We start from the raw sequence: 21,659 nt of genomic DNA, 5'->3' as shown, positions 1-21,659 counted from the left end.
TGTGGAGTCAGACAGACCTAGGTGTAATTCCCAATTCAGCAGCAGAACTAGCTTGTTATGAACACTGGGAAAGTTGCTTGGTGTCTTTGAGCTTTAGAGCTTCATTCTCTATATTGTTGCTAAAAATTTGTATCAGAAAGTTCAGCTTCTCTACAAGTACCTTTCTTTCTCACATTTATGGAAAAACTGAGCAGCCTTCCTCATTTTCTAAATTTCTCACTCTAGAAATTCTGTAAACATTTATTGATCACCCGCCACATGCCAGGCAAGAATGCTGACTTTAACGAAAAAGTGATTGAAAATTTAAAAAATGTGTTGTGATTATTAAAATGTCCATCTGATCATCCTCACCCAGCGTGGAAGATGCGACAGAAACGGCTGCCTGTAGATGGGGCAGTGAGGGAAGGCTGGGAACAAGGGATGACACAGCAAAACCTGTACAATTAAAATAGTGCATAGCCTGACCCTTTGTCGCTGGAGACACATCTGAGTAAATATACCCTCATCACAGGAGAAAAAAAGATGTCTCAACAAACACAGCATCGATTTCAAATAATTTTCTGAAGTAACCAGATGCTTATGCTAGTCTTGCCACTATCTCTAATGCCTCTGAGTCTTTGATAGATGTAGTATTTTCCTGTTTGGTAACTGCTGAGTCTCTTCTAGGTGGGTTACCCTAATGTTGGTAAGAGTTCAACAATCAACACCATCATGGGCAACAAGAAAGTATCTGTGTCTGCCACCCCTGGTCACACGAAGCACTTTCAGGTATGTCTGTAATTCTTTGCCACTCGTATGCAGCTCTTTCTTCATCTGTTGTATGCCCAGCTCAGACCTCTTACTTGTCTTTCAGACACTCTATGTGGAGCCTGGCCTCTGCCTATGTGACTGCCCAGGCTTGGTGATGCCATCTTTTGTGTCTACCAAGGCAGAAATGACTTGCAGTGGAATCCTCCCAATTGATCAGATGAGAGATCACGTTCCACCTGTATCATTAATATCCTTTCTGCTTCGGAAACACTCTAGTTATTATGTGCGTATTAGGGCTTCAGGTTTGTTCTGGGCATTTGAGGGATTCAGATTTGGTGAAGAATTTAAAATACTAGTGATCTGCACAAGTTCATACTGTGAGATAGCATGCGAACTTCAGAATTAGAACTTCATTTCCTGATTTCAGCAGTGTAGGAATGGAAGAATCCAGGTTTCAGATACTCAGCTCCAAGTTGCAAACCTATTTAACAATGTCATTTAGCCATTTGAACTTGCTTAACCTTCCCAAATACTTTGCTTTTCTCTAAGTGGGGGAAAATCGTCTATATCACGGTTGATCAATCAGTATAATTAACATATATTGAATACTTGCTATGTGCTTTTCTAAACTCTAACGAAGTATCTTTTAATCCTCAAAAAACAACCCTTAAGGCAGATACTGCTGTCATTCCCATTTCTTTAAACTTGAGGAAACTGAGGCACAGAGAAGTTAAATAATTTATCTAAGCCCTTACAGCTAGTAAGTAGTAAATTAGGAACTCTACTGCCTCTCAGTAGCATAATGAATTAACTTACATAAAGCATCTAGAACGGTCCCCAGCATGAAAAAAGGACTGAAAGATGGATTTGCGAAGAACTATGCAGGGGCCAGGCACGGTGCTTCATGCCTATAACCACCAACACTTTGGCAGGCCGAGGTGCATAGGTCACTTGAGCCAGGAGTATGAGATCAGCCTGGCCAACATAGCAAAACCCTGTCTCTACTAAAAATACAAAAATTAGCTGAGCATGGTGTTGCACGCCTATAGTCCCAGCTACTCAGGAGGCTGAGGCACGAGAATTTCTTGAACCTGGGAGGCAGAGGTTGCAGTAAGCTGAGATAGTGCCACTGTACTCCAGCCTGGGTGAGACAGCGAGACTCTTGTCTTTAAGAAAAAAGAAAATGAAAGAAAAAAACTTGCAAGGTCTGAGATTTTACTCTATTTACAAGCTAACAAGTTTGTCATTGTTTTGTGGATACTAGCAGAAAGCAGGAGACTTCATGAAACTGATACAGTAATCCATTGGCTTCTAAGTAGGGTAAAATTGCAGACCCTTCATAACCAAAGACCACAGCTTATTTATAGATATATCTATTTGAAAAAGTATATTACTTTTTTTTTTTTTTCCGAGATGGATTTCACTCTGTCACCCAGGCTGGAGTGCAGTGGTTTGATCTTGGCTCACTCCAATCTCTGCCTTCTGTGTTTATTCAATTCTCCTTCAGCCTCCTGAGTAGCTGGGATTACAGGTGCAGGTCACCACGCCCAGTTAATTTTTGTATTTTTTTAAGTAGAGACAAGGTTTTGCCATGTTTCCCAGGCTGGTCTCGAACACCTGACCTCAGATGATCACCTGCCTCGGCCTCCTGAAGTGCTGGGATTACAGGCATGAGCCACTGTGCCGAGCCTTTTAAGTTTGTCTGCAAATTAATAGTTAGACATGAATTGTTTATTGCAGGCAGCCTCAGGTTAGGTACTGTGGAAGATAGGGCATAAATGGAGGTGGCTCCTGACTTTTATGAAGCATCAGTCTGTTGGGTCACATGAGAACTAACTAGTACAACACAGAATATTGTTAGTGGCTTAAGGAAACTCAGACAAACTATGGGAGATTAGACAAAGGAGGAAAAGTAATCCCGCATAATTGTAGACATTAGAAACAAAGACTCCACTTGCTTTATCACTTGAATCATCTCACAAATGCGCAGTCTTTTCAGGGGAAAAATGTGTCATCTTTAAAGTCTGCTTCAGAGATATTTTAAATTATTACTTTAAAAGAATTCCTGTGGAAGAGTTGTTGGAACTTAAGGCCTTGTTTAAAAGGAAAAAAACAACTGAGTCTTTAAAAATTAATCAGTAACTATACTTTTGCTTTGGAGAGGAGAAAGTGTTTGTCATACAAGTAACGAAGTACCATGTTCCCAGAGGCACGTTTCTTATGCCATGGGGAGGAGGGAGGCAGTTCAAGAGAATGGATTCCCTGACAAGCTTACGTTTGCCAGAATATTCCAAGACATGTTTTAGAAGTTACCTATGGGATTAATATCATAAAGCCTAGAGAGGATGAAGATCCCCACCGGCCTCCAACATCAGAAGAACTGTTAACAGCTTATGGATGTAAGTTGTGATTCATTAGAAAACACAAACAAAAATAACAGCATACCTAATTAATAGAAATGAGAATGGTAATAGTACTAGAAACACTATTGTGCAAAGAGGGAAATTTACACTATTTCTTTAGCATTTTCAAGCCATCTTCCAGGATGAATGTTTTTGTCTCTGTGGGCCTTGCCTGCAAAGTAATCTGAAGTGCAAACAGCTTTTAGGACATTTGCTGCTTTGATGGTACCCACATGCAGGCACACGGTTCTCATCTTAGGCTGTGTTGGCTCTTTCTGGAGCCTTCTCCCAAACAAGAAGAAAAGGGCTGTGTGGAAGGAAGTGAGTATGCGCACCAGAGCAAGACAGGACAGGTATGAGGGAACACCAGCAGGGAAACCCTCAGAGATGGGACGGAGTGGAGCTTGGTGAGGAGAGGGGCACAAAGCGTCCTCCTTCCATCAGCCCCGGAAACCTTACTCGACATTAAAATGAGCCCACAGCCATCCCACCTTCACATTTATCCCAATTCCACATGAGAGCCTATGATTTCTTACTTTAAATGTAAACTTTAAAGGTAGCCCGGAGAACCTGTGTCTACCTAAAAAAAATAATAGTGTTAGGAACATTTCCGTGCATGTGTGGCTTGCCTTTAAAGGGATTGCCACTTGCTGGGAAGGAGTTCAGGTTATTTGAGTATTTACTGGCAGAGAAAGGTGAAAGGTGATTTGATACGAATCACACTTAATCAAACTTTGAACGTAGAGCTTCTTAAGAGGAGAAATACTGAACACTTGTGGTAAGACTATTGTCATTATAGATTCATAGAGCAAGAAAAGACCCTGAAGATCACCTCACCTCCTAGCCCCACCTTTTTTTTTCCCTTGAAACAGAGCCTCACTGTCACCCAGGCTGGAGTGCAGTGGTGTGATCTCGACTCATTGCAACCTCCACCTGTCTGGTTCAAGCAATTCCCCTGCCTCAGCCTCCGGGGTAGCTAGGATTACAGGCACCCGCCACCACTCCCAGCTAATTTTTTTGTACTATTAGTAGAGACAGGGTTTCATCATGTTGGTCAGGCTGGTCTTGAACTCCTGACCTCATGATCCACCCGCTTCAGGCCCCCAAAGTGTTGGGATTACAGGTGTGAGCCACTGCGCCCAGCCCTAGCCCCTACTTTTAAGAGTAATCTGAACTCAGAGCCTGAGCTGACCCAAGGTGAAGTGGCTGGTCAGTGGCATACTCTAGGTGAGATCTCTCTCCAGGATGTTAGCCTGGAAAATGCAGAAAGGTGGACTCCCACCAAACTTTTTTTTTTTTTTGAGACAGAGTTTCCCTCTTGTTACCCAGGCTGGAGTGCAATGGCGCGATCTTGGCTCACCGCAACCTCCGCCTCCTGGGTTCAGGCAATTCTCCTGCCTCAGCGTCCTGAGTAGCTGGGATTACAGGCATGCGCCACCATGCCCAGCTACTTTTTTGTATTTTTAGTAGAGACGAGGTTTCACCATGTTGACCGGGATGGTCTCGATCTCTTGACCTCGTGATCCACCCGCCTCAGCCTCCCAAAGTGCTGGGATTACAGGCTTGAACCAGCACGCCTGGCCCAAACTTTCAGTTTGATTGTACTTCCAGATAAAACTGAAAAGAATGAGTCTTTTAAGATTTTTCATCTAATGCTGCCTTATAAAATCTGAGTAAGGAAAAAGCCAGTTTGTAAAAGCAAATGACCACACTCACAGTTTCTAAGTTCACTATCTCCAAGTGCATGTAGAATAAAATCTCTGGCTGTAAATTTTCAAAGATACTGCCAAATTAGTGTCATTCATTCTACTTTGTATTACTTTAAATAGTTGTGAAGTTGAACATCTTTCCAAATATTTTGTGGCCATTTATATTTCTTCTGGGAATCACATTTTCCTGTACATCGTTCCTGACTTAATGATTTCTAGAAGTTCTTTGTTATATGTGCTACACATTTTTCCCAATGTTAATTTCTGGTGTCTTTGGCCCCACAGAAGTTGAGGATTTTAATAGACTATATCTTTCCTTTTTGGTTTGACTGGGTTTGGTGTTTTACTTGGGAAGGTCTTATCCATCCCAAAAAGATAAAACTATCTTCCTGTAATATTTACTTATTTTTTTTTAACATTTAGATATTTAATCTGCCTAAATTTATTTTTGCATATTGTTTGAATGAGGATTCTAACTACTTTCTTCTGACCTGGAAAAGCCAGTCGACAGCTAGTATGTGAGGGAGCTGAGTTTTGAACCCAGCCTGTCTGCCGAAGCCATGTTCTTAACCACTGTGTTTTGCTACTCCTCTAATTGAGTTAGTATTAAAGGGACCTTACTGGGGGAAAAAAATGTAGGTATATCATTAAATAAGAAAACTTGATCTATTGCTTTTTGTTTTGCAAATAGTATTGACAATGTAGCATTCTCCTACAGGTAGCCTCCATGAATAAATGTTTAAAATAAAGAGGCCAGGTGAGGTGGGCAAATCACCTGGGTCAGGAGTTCAAGACCAGCCTGACCAACATAGTGAAACCCCATCTCTACTAAAAATTAAAAAATTAGGCAGGTGTGATGGTGGCGCCTCTAATCCCAGCTACTCAGGAGACTAAGGCACCAGAATCACCTGAACCGGGGAGGCAGAGATTGCAGTGAGCTGAGATTGCACCACTACGCTCAAGCCTGGGCAACAGAGCGAAACTCCATCTCAACAAAAAATAAAAAGATAGAAGGAAATAACTGGAGTAGAGAGGAAACTGAATTTGCCTTTCATAGCATGGTGCTAGGTGATTGTTAGGATATCAGAAGTATCTAGTTTATTCTCCTGGATTACCTAGTGTTTTTAATGCTAAACAAAATATATTCTACAATGATACCTAATATTTATTTATTTATTTATTTATAAAGAGATGGGATGTCGCCATATTGGTCAGGCTGGTCTCGAAATCCTGACCTCAGCTGATCCACCCATCTCGGCCTCCCAAAGTGCTGGAATTATAGGTGTGAGCCACCACGCCCAGCGATACCTAATTTTTTAAAAGATAGGAGTAAGAATGCATAGTTATTAATAGAAGCTACATCAACTCAGTTGTCTTTGTTGTGATACTCTGTCATCTGAGATTTTGCAAAATTCTTTTCACAGATATGCGAGGATTCATGACAGCGCATGGACAGCCAGACCAGCCTCGATCTGCACGCTATATCCTGAAGGACTATGTCAGTGTAAGCGAACCCTGCCTCTTACGCTCTTGAATACCTAAGACTTTTTCTACATTCTGTGTTTAGATAATGGCAACCTGTTGGATTATAAAGGAAATATTTTTTCTTTGAAACTGGAGCTGTGTTCTTGATCTAGGGTAGTTAACATTATATGGATTAAAAGATGGAGGTCTCTGAACACCTATTATGAGTGAAAATCACCAATCTAAGCATCCGGCTTTTCCATCTCCTATAGCCCTTTGCTTGTTACGATTGCAGTCATTGTCACAGTCTTTGTAGTAAAGCTGTTTATATGCCTAGCTCTGTAGTTCTCTGGTAATGATAATAACAGCTAACATTTCTTCGAAGCTAACCCTGCTAGAAATAGTTGTTTTACTTGTGTCTTCTCAGTAAAAATACGTAACAAGTCTGTGAGATTATTATTTCTCCTGTTCAAATGGGAACATGCTATTTGGGGGTTTCCCATGGTAAAATGGAGATGAACTGGGCCTATCTCATGGGATTATTGTGTTGGGGGGGTCATTAAGCTCAATGCCTGGCACATAATGAGCCCACAATAATGGTTATGTATTAAGTTTAATTCTTTCCTCAAGTAAACATTATAGGGCCCTGGTAATAACCAGCTGTGAGGGTTAGGCTTTTTCTTCTTTTTGAGACAGAGTCTCGCTCTGTCACCTAGGCTGGAGTGCAGTGGCGTGATCTCGGCTCACGGCAATCTCCGCCTCCTGGGTTCAAGCCATTCTCCTGCCTCAGCCTCCTGAGTAGCTGAGATTACAGGTGCGTACCACCACGCCTGGCTAGTTTTTGTATTTTTAGTTGAGACAGAGTTTCATCATGTTGGCCAGGCTGGTCTCAACTCCTGACCTCGTGATCCACCTGCGTTGGCCTCCCAAAGTGCTGGGATTACAGGCATGAACCACCGCACCCAGCTGAGGATTTGGTGGTTCTCAAATCCTCAGCCTTCTCAAGACCACATCAGTGGCCGGGCGCGGTGGCTCAAGCCTGTAATCCCAGCACTTTGGGAGGTCGAGGCGGGTGGATCACGAGGTCGACAGATCAAGACCATCCTGGTCAATATGGTGAAACCCCGTCTCTACTAAAAATACAAAAAATTAGCTGGGCATGGTGGCGCGTGCCTGTAATCCCAGCTACTCAGGAGGCTGAGGCAGGAGAATTGCTTGAACCCAGGAGGCGGAGGTTGCGGTGAGCCGAGATCACACCATTGTACTCCAGCCTGGGTAACAAGAGCAAAACTCCGTCTCAAAAAAAAGAAAGACCACATCAGTGGAGCTCTTGGAGCACAGTGGCAACCATACGGGCTTGCCTTCAGTTCAGGAAGAAAGCAGCTAATACTGTTGCTATGGATGTATTCATTTACCACTTACTATGGAGGCTGTAAAGATGCGGTAAAAATAGTCACAGCCTTCAGAGCATTTATGATGGAAGAGGCAGACTTGCGCCTAGTGAGCACCCGCAACCTGCACACAGGAGTCTCGGAGCGCCCCTGACGCTAATAGTCCACCCAACGTTACCATTAGTCATAACTTCAGTTGCATCTTGAGTTTTGCTTTGGAAAATATTCACCGTAAGTATAATCATGTCAGTATACTCAAGAATACTTGAGTGGGAATGAAACCAAGGGAAAGAAGAGATTTCATCCTGGTCTGGGGGGCATGGGAAGAGCTAGGTCTCTCGAGCACTTTGACCATTATAGAGAAAGGACTCTTCAGCTGCAGTAAACCAGAGCTCAACTCAGCTAACTTAACCAGGAGGCAGAAAGCGCCATCAGAGTGTGACTGGGTGGAGATGTCTCCTCCGAGGTCACGGATAGCACTGAGGATGCACTGTTCTCATTCGTGTTGTCTTTGCAGGGTAAGCTGCTGTACTGCCATCCTCCTCCTGGAAGAGATCCTGTAACTTTTCAGCATCAACACCAGCGACTCCTAGAGAGCAAAACAAATGGCGATGAAATAAAAATGCAGCCAGGCAGAAATAAAAAAGCAAAGCAGATTGAAAATATAGTTGATAAAACTTTTTTCCATCAAGTAAGTTTTAAAGCTTTTCTTAAACCTCAGCCAACACTCTTGATAACAGCTTTATTGAGTATCATCACATGCCATAAACACATTTCAATAACCTTAAAAAGGATTTCATAACCCCCAAAAGAAACCTTACTTACTAACAGTTACTCTAGTTCCCCTTTTCCACCAGCCCCTGCAGCCAATAATCAATTTTTATGTGTAGATCTGCCTGTTCTGGACATTCCATGTGAATGGAATCATACTATGTGCTCTTTGTGACTGGCTTCTTGCACTTAGCGTAGTATCTTTTGTTGTTGTTGTTTTGACACAGAGTCTTGCTCTGTCTGTCACCCAGGCTGGAGTACATTGGGCCGATCTTGGCTCACTGCAACCTCCGCTTCTCAGTTTCAAGCAATTCTCTTGCCTCAGCCTCCTGAGTAGCTGGGATTACAGGCGCACGCCACTACGCCCAGCTAATTTTTTTTTTTTTTGTATTTTTAGTAGAGATGGGGTTTTACCATGTTTGTGAGGCTGGTCTCAAAACTCCTAACCTTGTGATCTGCCCGCCTCGGCCTCCCAAAGTGCTGGGATTTCAGGCGTGAGCCATCGTGCCCGACCTTAGCGTGACATGTTAAAGATTCATCCATGTTGTAGCATGTGTCAGTATTTCATTCCTTTTTATTACCAAATAGTATTTCATTGTATAGATATGCCACATTTTGTTTATCCATATATCATTTGATGGACATTTGGGTTGTTTCCACTTTTTGGCTACTATGAATAATGTTGTACAAGTTTTTGTGTGGACATGGGTTTCCTTTCTCTTGAGTGTATACTGGGGTTGCTGGGTCATATTGTACCACCATGTTTAACATTTGAGGTGTTGCCATACTTTCTAAAAGTGGCTGTGCTGTGTTACATTACCTCCAGCGATGGATGAGGTTTCTAATTTTTCCTTATCCTTGTCAGCATTTATTATTGCCCATCTGTTTTTATGGTGGCCATCCTAATACATGTAAGTTACTACTACATGACCGTTTTGATGGGTATTTCCCTAATTACTAGTGATGCTGAGCATCTTTTTACGTGCTCATTGGCACATGTATATTTTCTTTAGAGAAACGTCTATTATTAAGTTGTAAGAGTTCTTTATAAATTTGGGGTACAAGTCCCTTATCAGATTTAAGATTTACGAATATTTGCACACATTTAGTCAGTTGTCTGTTCTTTGAGCCAACAACATATTTGGTGATAGAAAGTGCTAAAGAACAGACTTCATAAATGTCTTCTGCACTTTAAAACATTGATAACTTTAGTTGCTGATATCACAGCTACAATTTGTCAGCAGTATTTTAAAGGACAAATCTAATCTACAGGCCAAAGAGGTCAATCATATAGTTGTACCCAACGTACCTTAAAGATGTTTTTAAGTGACTGCTATAGCAAAAATGGGACAGGAGTTAGGAGGGGGTGGTCAGCTGTGTCCCAAGAATGCTTTTGTATTTATCCAGCGTTTTATCTGAGGCCTCACACAGTGAGCCTGGAAGCAGGCCCAGCAGGTATCACTCCCTGAGGACACTGGGGCTCCAAGAGATTGAGTAGCCCGAGGGCACTGCTTTAAACTGCAGAGTGTTAACTTAGATGTTCGCAGCTCCTACCGTGAATTATTTCCAAGTTGGCACGAATATTTGGAAGAAAATTTACCAATATGCAAAAAGATCACAAGTTTCTTCTTTGGCCTACAACCGTCATAGAGAACATTTATTTTGAATTTTTAAATGTTTACAGGTTTCTAAAGGCTACATACAGGAAAGCTGAAAACTTGCCATAATTTTAATATAATACATATGTCTAAACTGTAGCCTCTAGAATAATATTTTACTATTATAAGTAACTTGTAAATCATACTGTAATTTTTTTTTTTTTTACTAAGTAAACTTAAAATTTTGTTTAGAGTCCATTTCTAATTTGGTTGAAGCAGGTTAAGTTTTGATATTAAGACAAAGGTCCAGAAAACAGCTGGGGCTGAGTCTAGTTGTCGATGGCATTTTAAACTATGAGACTAAACAAAGTTGATGAGGGAATTAGGAGGGAGAACAGATGACCTGAAGACAGAACGCTGGGGAGAGGAAGAGGACCAGTGAAAGGGGTGGATGGAAATTCACTGAGTGATTTACTCCTTGTTACCTTGAAGTGATCCACTGACAGTACTGTGCATATCCCTTAAAGGATAGCCTGCTGACATCTCAGATAATGTTTTCTCTTCTTTCGTAGGAGAATGTGAGAGCTTTGACCAAAGGAGTCCAGGCTGTGATGGGTTACAAGCCCGGGAGCGGGGTAGTGACTGCGGCTCCTGCGAGCTCTGAGAATGGGGCAGGGAAGCCCTGGAAGAAACATGGCAACAGAAATAAAAAAGAAAAAAGTCGTAGACTCTACAAGCACCTGGACATGTGATGTTGGGCTACAACAGAATGTCATCTGCACCGTGCAGATGGGAAAGAGCAGAAGCCGCTGGCTGCCTATGGAACTGTTCCAGGACACTGGCACTGTAGAAGGGGCCTGCTCTTGGGGAGCCCAGCTGCACCTGATAGTCGTGTCAAGACTGAGGGCCTCCTGGAAACACCAGCTCTCACTAAAAGGAGTTATAGGGGAGCCCTAGAAACCTCCTGGCAATGCAGCGTTTCACGTGCCAACATGGTGAAACTCCAGCGAACCACCATCTCTACTAAAAATACAAAAAAAGGCTGGGTGCGGTGGCTCACGCCTGTAATCCCAGCACTTTGGGAGGCCGAGGCGGGTGGATCACAAGATCAAGAGATCGAGACCATTCCGGTCAACATGGTGAAACCCCGTCTCTACTAAAAATACAAAAAATTAGCTGGGCATGGTGGCGCATGCCTGTAATCCCAGCTACTCAGGAGGCTGAGGCAGGAGAATTGCCCGAACCCACGAGGGCGGAGGTTGCAGTGAGCCAAGATCGTGCCATTGCACTCCAGCCTGGGTAACAAGAGCGAAACTCCATCTCAAAAAAATATATACAAAAAAATTAGCTGGGTGTGGTAGCATGCACCTGTAATCCCAGCTACTCAGGAGGCTGAGACAGGAGTATCACTTGAACCTGGGAGACAGAGGTTGCAGTGAGCATATACCATGCCATTGCAGTCCAGCCTGGGTTACAGAGTGAGACTGCATCACAAGAAAAAAAAATGGCAAGGGATAGTTCATGAGACACATTTGGGAGAAAGGTGAAACAAATTCTCCATTCCGAATGCCCTCGTTGGGTTCCTCAGACTCTAAACAAGGAACTTGCGTTGTTAGTGGGTAGCGGGGGCTCACTTCCACTGAGGAACATGTAGAATATATCCACCGGGTGACAGGGAAGCTGCAGTATCTACTAACTAGCCCATTTTCACTGGTTATTCCACTTATTTAAAATATGTCCGGAATAAGCAAATCTCTATATAGAGGAAGTAGATTAGCGGTTGCTTAGGTATAGGAGGCAATGGGAAGATTGAGGGCTTTCTCTTGCAGGACCTTTTTCGTCCTAAAATTCATTGTAGTGACGGTTGTACAACTCTGCGAATATGCTTGAGACCATTCACTGGTGAATTACATGGTAAAGTAAATTAAGTTCAATAACATAGTTACAAAATATAATCAGAAGCATGAAAGCACCACTGATAATGGTTTACATCTGTGTCCTCACCAAATCTCGTGTTGAAATGTAAGCCCCCATGTTGGATGTGGGGCCTGGTGAGGGTGATTGGATTATGGGGGAGAGTCCTCGGGAATGGTTTGGCTCCATACCCTCCGTGCTGTTCTTGTGATAGTGAGGTCTCGTCACATCTGGTTGCTTCAAAGAGTGTGGCGCATCCCCTCTGTCTCCCTCCTGCTCCAGCCATAGAAGACGTTCCTGTTTCTCCTTAGCCTCTGCTATGATTGTAAGTTTCCTGAGGCCTCCCTAGAAGCAAAAGCTGCTGTGCTTCCGGTACAATCTGCAGGACCGTGAGCCATTTAAACCTCGTTTCTTTATAAATTACTGTCTCAGGTATTATCTATGTTTCTTTTTTTGTGAGTCAGAGTCTCACTCTGTTGCCCAGGCTGGAGTGCAGTGGCATGATCTTGGCTCACTGCGACCTCCCTCTCCCGGATTCAAGGAACATGCCCTTCCCAGAAGAGAAAGCTGTTGAACTGCTGACCTGTCTCCCCCAGGTGGCCAGGATTTACCATCACCATTGGCTGCCTCTACCCAGGTTGCTGCAGCCCTTCCTTCAGAAGGACGGTGCCTGAGGTCCTGCCGCCCCTGCCAACAGGAAATGCCTCTGAGCAGTCACATCACTGCCCACCCTCCAGGAGAACAAGTGCTCCAGTCCTCTTGTTAGTTTTTCTTTCCGGCTAGCTCTGAATTGCGGCCAAAAATGTAATCTTTGGCTCCTGGGCAGCTGCTGGACCTCTGAGGAGCCTGGTTAAGGAACTGATTCATTTCCTGAGGGCTGACCACGTGGAAAGTACAGGGAGAGCCTGGGCAGGGTTCTAATGGCAGGAAGGAGTTGGTTAGAAGATACCATCTGAAGTGTTCACTGCAGGATGAAGTCCTGACTCCCTCGCAACTGGCCGCTGACTGTCTTACCTCCCTTCCTGCGGGTGCTGCTCTGCCTCTGCTTTTTGTCTTTCTCCTGCCATCTTTTGCCGCCTCCGAGGGTCTCTGCAGAGCTGCTGCCATGGCCTTGTTGCCAGAAGCAAACATAAAAAGGCCCAGTTCATGTGTTATTTCTTGAAAACCCCTCACACCCCCGCTCACAATGTGGGGTGTCACCAGTGTACTTTAAACATGTCCCTGCTGTAGTACATGTCACATTTTTATGGCCTGTTTAAAAATCAGGGTATTTGGCTGGGCACAGTGGCTCTTGCCTATAATCCCAGCACTGGGAGCCTGAGGCGGGTGGATCATTTGAGATCAGGAGTTCAAGACTGGCCTGGCCAACATGGTGAAACCCCGCCTCTACTAAAAATACAAAAATTAGCTGGGTGTGGTAGCATGCTCCTGTAATCCCATGAAGTGGAGGTTGCAGTGAGCCAAGATCGCGCCACTGCACTCCAGCCTGGGTAACAGAGCTAGACAGTGTCAAAGACGAAAGGCCAGGCAGAGTGGCTCACGCCTGTAATACCAGCACTTTGGGAAGCCAAGGTGGGTGGATCACGAGGTCAGAAGATTGAGACTATCCTGGCCAATATGGTGAAACCCTGTCTCAATTAAAAACACAAAACATGAGCTAGGCGTGGTGGTGCATGCCTGTAATCCCAGCTACTTGGGAGGCTGAGGCAGGAGAATCACTTGAACTCAGGAGGCGGAGGTTGCAGTGAGCCGAGATCATGCCACTGCACTCCAGCCTGGTGACAGAGCGAGACTCCGTCTCAAAAAAACAAACAAACCAAAAAAACAGTGCATTCATTCAGTAAATATTTTCCTTATTATGTGCCAGGCGCTGAGCTAGGGACTGAAGATGCAAGTATAAACTAAACAACCCTGGCTGCATGCAGCTCACAGCCTGGCAGAAAAACAACACTCCTCACCCTTTCAGAGTTAATAGAGCAGCGCAGGCACCAGGGCTCGGGCCCCCACAGGACTGGGACACCGAGTCAGCTGAAGTAAGGACGATTGCGGTGGACGAGCTTTGTGAGGGAGAATCAGGAGTTTGGCTTTAGATTGTGCAATTAGACCTGCAGGTGGAGATGTCAGGTAGGCAGTTGCATATGTGAGTCTGAAGTATGAGAAGGAGGTGACCTGGAGCTATGCATTCAGGAGGTGCAGGTGCAGGGACAGAAGTTAAAGCCAGACACCCGATGAGATCCCCAGCAGAGGACAGGTAGGGAAGAGAGCCAAGAATCGGGCCAGGTGCAGTGGCTCACACCTGTAATCCCAGCACTTTGGGAGGCCAAGGTGGGCAAATCAGCTGAGGTCAGGAGTTTGAGACCAACCTGACCAACATGGAGAAACCCTATGTCTACAAAAATACAAAAATTGGCTGGGCGTGGCCACACATGCCTGTAATCCCAGCTACTCGGGAGGCTGAGGCAGGAGAATCGCCTCAACCCAGGAGTCGGAGGTTGCAGCGAGTCGAGATGGTGCCATTGCACTCCAGTCTGGGCAACAAGAGCAAGAGTCCCACTCAAAAAACAAACAAACAAACAAACAAAAACAGAACTGAGCCATTATGTCTCCCCACCATTAGCTGACCTTCTTCCTTTTACAGAAAGAAACACGCAAGTGCAAGGAAGATCAGTGCTTTACCCCAAGTCACAGCACAACTGCTGCACTGTGGAGGGAAAATTCCAGTGTAAGATCAGGAGGCTCCAGAGCCCACGCTCTTCCCATTGCTTCTTTTTTTATTATTTTTTTTTTGAGATGGAGTCTCTGTTGCCCAGGCTGGAGTGCAACGGCGCAATCTCGGCTCGCTGTAAACCACACCTCCCAGGCTCAAGTGATTCTCCTGCCTCAGCCTCCCAAGTAGCTGGGATTATAGGCATACGCCACCACACCCAGCTATTTTTAGTAGAGACGGGGTTTCACCATGTTGGCCAGGTGATCGCAAACTCCTGATCTCAAACTGTGAAGGAATCAGCTAAAGTTGTGCCAATTTATTGCAGCAACTACTGGAGACGAATCTGCTGAATCCAAGGATGTGCCCAGGGAGCTGGATTTATGTTATATGTAAATTTTCGGTGCCACAAAGAAAAGTCAGCACTGGGACAAAGGATCTCTCAGCAAGGCAATCTTTACTTCCTGCAGAAAAGGGTACTTTCACCAGCAGTCTGACTCCAACCAGCCGAGAGCAGACACAGCAGTAGGATGATCCCAAATGTGTAAAGGATAAATATGTCTGCTTTCCCTTTGTTCATTTTACTCTCACGGCAAGATGGCTAACAGGAGCACCCTTTCTGCGGGAAGTCGTTTGCCTTGCAGTGAGTTGTGATACCGGCTCTCTATGGACCACACTGCCCCAACTGCTCAGCCAGGGGACTCGAAGCAAAGGACTCAAACCCTTGAACTAGGAGTTTTTAGACCGGGCTCCTGGGGAATCCATCGTTGAATTTCAGGGGGCGGAGGGTGGTTCATAAATTTTTAAAAATTGTATGAGAAACTGTGTGTGGTGTGCACATACATTCCTATTTTTCAAAGATGAGTGTTTTTTCTTTTTCAGATTCTCAAAGAGGTCATAAAAAATGGTTAAGAACTAACCACTAACCATTAACTGCTAATCTAAGAACAAAGTGTTTGCTCTTAGAGGTGTGTAAATCCAGCCCAGAGTGGGTGGGGAGGAATAAAGCACCTTTTAAATCAGGCCCAGCTCTGAGAGTTCATGCTGAGCCTGAGCGGGAGGGAAGCCATTGTAATGTGAATCAAATTAAGAGTGGTATCTTCAAATCTCTACAAACTCACAGCTCAGGGAGCTCTGCCCTAGGCCTGGCGAGAGGGTGATACAAGATTGGGTGGGGCATTTCCCTACTTTAGCTGGATAGTGAGTTATCTTATGAGAACAGCAGGTGGACAATATCCCGAGGAGTGAGGATTTAGGCACTCACAGGTTAGTATCTGAGGGAAGTAAAGGCAGAGATGACCACTGATGAGCACACAGGATACACACCACAAGTTCCAGGAACAGACAGCAGGGATTTCGCTCCTTCCACAATGTGGGAAGTGGCTCAGCTAGAAAGACCCTATGGGTACTATTTATAGACTGAGAAACTTGGGCTATGTATTTTTTTTCTTTTAATTCTTGAATCACTCCATTCATTCTTCATCTTGTTTTATTATTTTAATTTTGGCCCTTTTTGGTAAAAAGCATATTTTAATTGTACCTTTTTGTTCAGTTGCTTGCTTAATTTTTTTCTTCCTTTCTTTTTTTTTTTTTTTTTTGAGACAGGTTCTTACTCTATTGCCCAGGCTGGAGTGCAGTGGTGCAATCTCAACGCTGCAACCTTTGCTTCCAGGGCTCAAACAATCCTCTCATCTCAGCCTCCCAAGTAGCTAGGACTACAGATGCATGCCACGATGCCAGGCTAATTTTTTGTAGAGATGGGGTTTCACCATGTTACTTAGGCTGATCTCAAACTCCAGAGGAGATGGGGTTTCACCATGTTACTTAGGCTGACCTCAAACTCCAGAGCTCAAGTGATCCACCTGCCTCAGCCCTCCACCTCCCAAACTGCTGGGATTACAGGCGTGAGCCACAGTGCCCCGGCAGTTGCTTGCTTAATTTCTCTCTCTCCTACCTGACTGTAAGCTCCATGAAGGTAGGAGCCATGTCCGTTTCACTCAATAGTGTCCCCAACTCCTAGCACAATGCCTGTCTTAGTCCATCTGAGCTGCTATAACAAACTACTTTGCACTGAGTGGCGTGTAAATAACACAGATTTGTTTTTCACAGTTCTGGAAGCTAGGAAGTCGGAGATCAAGGTGCCTGCAGATTTGGTGGAAGCGCCTGCTTTCTGGTTCTTGCTGTGTCTCCACCCTCATAACCTAATCACCATTAAAAGGCTCCACCTCCTAATACAGTTTGGTGTAAAAGTACATTTATTTACTTATTTATTTAGAGACAGAGTCTTGCTGTGTTGCCCAGGCTGGAATGTAGTGGTGCGATCTCACCTCACTGCAAACTCCACCTCCGGGGTTCATGCAATTCTCCTGCCTCAGCCTCCGGAGTAGCTGGGATTACAGGCACCCGCCACCATGCCTGGCTAATTTTTGTGGTTTTTTTAAGTAGAGACGGGGTTTCGCCACGTTGGCCAGCCTGGTCTTGAACTCCTGACCTCGTGATCCGCCCGCCTCGGCTCTCCAAAGTGCTGGGATTACCGGCGTGAGCCTCCGCGCCCGGCCAGAAATGTCCATTTTAAAAGCACTAAGTTTACGACATATAAATAACATCTCCATAAAGCTGTATAAAAAATGAAATGATTTTTTTCAATCCTTCTGTAGAAATAATTTTTTCAAGTCATGTCTTGTTTTAAGCAAACTTACTAAAATCAATAAGGAGATTTAAAAATTACGGTAATAGTTTGCTCTCAAGAAAAACAGCCCTGTGTACTTGAACTGTGGCTGGACAGGAGGCGGCCGGTTCCAGAGATAAGCAGCTTCTTGGCTGTGGGGGCTGTGGTCTAGGAAGACATCCAGAAGCCAGGCTTGGGCGACTGCCTGGGGGCGGACGGTGCCGGGGACAGCTCCAGAAAGGAGAGTGAGAGGCGGATGTGGGGGTATTTGTTCTCCGGCATGTTAGTTTCCTCCTTCCTGGCCTTGCACCCCACCCTTTTTATTTCGCCCTGTCCGGTATCAGGACCAGGCCCCATTCACCTTGGGATCCCAGCACCCAGGCGCTTCAGCAGCGCAACTAATTGCATTGTTGGCTCGGGAAAGGTGCCGAATGCCGGAAGGGACGCCGTGCCTTACAGTGACCAGCAGGGACCCGGTCCTCCCCGAGCCCAGCCGCCTGCCCCGCTCCGGCCAGGATGTTGGAGGTGGGTGACCCCGAAGAGGTCCGCGGGGAGCTGGCGCCGCAGCGGGCCCCGCCGCGGGGGCTGCAGTCTTTGTGCCCCGGCAGCTCCCGGCTCCCGCCGCTGGGGGGCGGCCTCCTCCCCGCCGACCACGGACAATAGCGCGAGGGGTGGGGAGCGCGCGGTCCCGGAAACTTTTCCCCTGCGCCTCGGCGGCAGCCGCCGCCGGCGTCCGGGAGCGCGCCCTTCTCTGCCCGTGGTCGGTGCGCTCGGCCGGGACCGCTGCGGCAGAACGCAACCCGGAGAAGGGGGCTCGGGGCGGCCGGCGCTCGCGGCTGCCTGCGGCTGGGGAGGCTGCGCCCAGGTCCCCAGCCCCGCGGAGTGCGCCCAGCCGCGCCATGGAGGAGGCGCCCAGCCCCGCGCCCGCGCTCTGGGATTGGGACTACCTGGACCGCTGTTTCGCCCGCCACCGCGTCTGCATCTCCTTCGGCCTGTGGCTCTGCGCCTCCTCCTGCTGGATCGCCGCCCACGCGCTGTAATGGGGCCCGGGGTCGGGGTGGCTGCCGGGCAGGGAAAGAAGCGCCACGCCCCTGCTGCTCCCTCTTGGAAACCTAGAGGAGAGGGCGGAAAGGGGGGCTCAGTAACAGGATCCAATGGAACATTGCTCTGTAGACTGAAGTGGGGTACTTCTTTCCATATCCTACACACAGGGAAGCTGGGCTGTGAGCCACAGGGAGGAGGCTGGGTGGTGCAGCCGATGGGGCCCCCAGCACAACGCGAGCCCTGGTGCTGTTGTCAGCCCTTGCCCCATTGACTCGTGGTATGACCTTCGCAAGCTCTGGGCCTCCTGTGACTGGGGATAATACCTCATAGGATGATGGGAGGATTAAATGATTCGGTACGGGTAAAGCGCTTAGTAAGTGCTCATTAAACATCATTTGTATTGCTCCAGCTAAACCACCAACTCTTAGGACCTTGGCAAGTCCCTTGATGTTTCTGGCCTCGATTTACCCAAAGTCCTCTTAGATAGGAAGGGGAGTGACGATCCAACTGGCCTGTCTTTGCCCTGGTCTGTCCAGCACCTGGACTGGTTTCGCCAGATACTCACCATAGTTCTAAGAGTGAATCTCCAGGTCCTCAGCCGCCCTGTCCTAGGCTTGGAAATCCACTAGCATTGTCCAGGATTCCCTGGCAGGGGAGGAAGGACCAGCACCCCTGGGAGAGGTTACAGCTGTCTCCCCGTCGGTGCTCAGTGGTTATTCTCCTAAGGCATGCAGTCGTATTGCAGAGATTCTGCAGCCCCGCTACCCAGTGACTGGAATACAAATAAAAAGTCGCCTAGAACATTTGCTATGGGCCCAGCATTGCATTCATTTAACTCATTCAATGCCTGCCACTCAAAATCAGCACCCGGAGGTAGGTCCTGTCACCCCCACTCTCGGTAAGGAACCGTGAGGTTCTGAGAGTTTAACTTGTCTGAGTGAAAGGAAAGAACCAAAACCCCAGATCCTACTGAAAAGGCGCAGGCTGGTAGAAGAGGTTAAACTGTCCAGATTAGAGGCTGGAAACTAACAAGGCACCGGACACCCAGTATCCATCTGTTCCTCACAGAGTCCTCAGACCAGCACTGTTAGGCACTTTCCACCCTTGAAGGGGTTAAGAGCAAGCCCTGCTTCTCACCCTGCCTGGGATCTGGACATAACCCATTTGTTTTCAGGGCCTCGCCATCCCTGAACGTCCCCGTCCTCTTTCTCTTTGGAGGACGTGTCTTCGGAGTGGTGTGTGGGCTGGGTTAAGGTCAGCTGGAATCCTGGCCCCAAGAGCTGGGGAAGTGGCTGAGAACAGGGTATGGAGCAAAGCCCCTGCATGTGAAGCCAGAAGACCACCACTAACTCACCTTCTCACCAGAGGCCTCACTTTTCTCCTCTCAAATGGGAACATTGATATAAATTATTTCTAATTTGGGTCCGCCTCTGGGAGTCTCCAATTTAAGAATCTTCACTCCTGGTCCGGTACAGTGGCTTATGCCTGTAATCCCAGCACTTTGAGAAGCGGAGGCAGGTGGATCACCTAAAGTCAGGAGTTCGAGACCAGCCTGGCCAACATAGTGAAACCCCATCTCTACTAAAAATATGAAAAATTAGCTAGGCATGTGACAGGCACCTGTAATCCCAGCTACTCAGGAGGCTGAGGCAGGAGAATCAGTTGAACCCGGGAGGCGGAGGTTGCAGTGAGCCCAAAACTCCGTCTCAAAAAAAAAAAAAAAAAAAAAAAAGGATCTTCACTCCTTGGCCTTGAATTGGTTTTAGGAGCTCAGGACCCAGATCAAAGTTGATGTTGCCACTGTGAGCTTTGGGATTGGGCCAGGAGGTCAAGAAATGTTTAGAAGATGGGACGCGGTGGCTCGCGCTTATAATCCCAGCACTTTGGGAGGCCAAGGTGGGCGGATCACCTGAGGTTGAGAGTTCAAGACCAGCCTGAGCCACATGGAGAAACCCCCTTTCTACTAAAAATACAAAATTAGCCAGGCGTGGTGGCGCATGCCTGTAATCTCAGCTACTAGGGAGACTAAAGCAGGAGAATCGCTTGAACCTGGGAGGCGGAGGTTGCGGTGAGCCAAGATCATGCCACTGCACTCCAGCCTGGGCGACAAGAGTGAAACTCTGCCTCAAAAAAAAAAAAATTAGAAAACCAAAACCTTCTGTCATCCACCATTCCCAAGGACAGGCACTCAGAATCAGCCAAATTGTTCGAAGGATGTGGAATGAATGCCACCCTCTGGTTAACAGAAATGAAACCAGAGCTGCAGTCATGGCTCGGTGTCTCCAGAGAAATGTAGCAGTGTACAACAAGGCATTTCTGAGACCCTGTCAGTGGTGCTGATAGAAACCTCCGGCCTCTTCCAGCCCGTCCTGCCCTGCCCTTCCGTGCATATTCTCCGGTGGATATGGGCTGGAGAGGGGCCATAAGGAGAGAATCAACAGGGGGATTCTAAGGAAAGGTCAGCACAAAGTGCCAGAAAGGCTTTCCCCATGTAAAGAGCATGCTCATCGTGGACACGGGCTGGCAGAAGCCAGGCTGCCCCACTTCCCAGGTGGTTTAGAAGAATTTCACTTTAATTTATTTCAGAGAAACAAGTTTCTTTTTAATTTAGGCAGTTAACTCTGCTCTGTAGTTATCTGTAGTGGTGGGGTTGCTTTTTTTTTTTTTTTTTTTTTTTTTTTGAGATGGAATCTTACTCTGTCGCCCAGGCTGGAGTGTGCAATGGCATGATCTCGGCTCACTGCAACCTCTGCCTCCTGGGTTCAAGCAATTCTCCTGCCTCAGCTTCCCGAGTAGCTGTGATTACAGGCACTCGCCACCACGCTTGGGTAATTTTTGTGTTTTTAGTAGAAACAGGATTTCATCATGTTGGCCTGGCTGGTCTTGAACTCCTGACTTCAGGCAATCAAAGTGTTGGGACTTGGCCTCCCAAAAGTGCTGGAATTATAGGTATGAGCCATCCCACCTGGCCTGGGTTACTTTTATAGCCCTCCTGTTTCCCTTTCAGAAAATAAAACCTGATGGCCACGTTTTCAGTGCTAAGTGGGGTGTCATCAAATGGAGCCAGCCTGATTTGGAGTCTGAACGTAATTCCTCTTCACTAAAAGAGGCGGTGTCTTCACATCTCATGAGGTCTAGCTCCTGCCACGGGCATCTGGACAGGCGGCTTGGGAGTCTTCTGATTGTTTCCCATCTGGAAACTAAGTTCAAAAACGCCTCCTAAATACCCTGGGGACACATGAGG

The 21,659-nt window shown here is 46.4% G+C and overlaps 2 protein-coding genes across 10 annotated transcripts in view; both read left to right on the top strand.

Annotated features, from left to right (window-relative positions):
- The window catches only part of LSG1 (large 60S subunit nuclear export GTPase 1), a 32,219-nt gene extending 19,785 nt beyond the window's left edge, over positions 1-12,434 (top strand). Inside the window, exons 9-14 of the mRNA XM_010337748.3 lie at positions 667-768; positions 854-997; positions 3,026-3,149; positions 6,286-6,365; positions 8,234-8,407; positions 10,658-12,434. Coding sequence (XP_010336050.1) covers positions 667-768; positions 854-997; positions 3,026-3,149; positions 6,286-6,365; positions 8,234-8,407; positions 10,658-10,837 — 804 coding nt within the window. The 3' untranslated portion in view covers positions 10,838-12,434. The remainder of the gene's footprint in view (positions 1-666; positions 769-853; positions 998-3,025; positions 3,150-6,285; positions 6,366-8,233; positions 8,408-10,657) is intronic.
- Positions 12,435-15,807: 3,373 nt separating this feature from the next.
- The window catches only part of TMEM44 (transmembrane protein 44), a 48,643-nt gene continuing 42,791 nt past the window's right edge, over positions 15,808-21,659 (top strand). For 6 of the 9 annotated variants that reach the window (XM_074404754.1, XM_074404753.1, XM_039478667.2 and 3 more), the window contains exon 1: positions 15,808-17,896. In XM_074404754.1, coding sequence (XP_074260855.1) covers positions 17,628-17,896 — 269 coding nt within the window. In that variant the 5' untranslated portion in view covers positions 15,808-17,627. Of the gene's footprint in view, positions 17,897-17,931; positions 18,408-21,659 lie in introns of those variants that run through there. The other 3 variants (XM_039478677.2, XM_074404755.1, XM_039478673.2) reach the window with 2 other exon arrangements.

Source organism: Saimiri boliviensis, chromosome 8, assembly GCF_048565385.1.
Source record: "Saimiri boliviensis isolate mSaiBol1 chromosome 8, mSaiBol1.pri, whole genome shotgun sequence".
In the NCBI taxonomy this organism is placed as follows: domain Eukaryota; kingdom Metazoa; phylum Chordata; class Mammalia; order Primates; family Cebidae; genus Saimiri; species Saimiri boliviensis.
The sequence above is the reverse complement of the archived record's forward strand: the minus strand, read 5'-3'. Positions and strand labels throughout refer to the sequence as shown.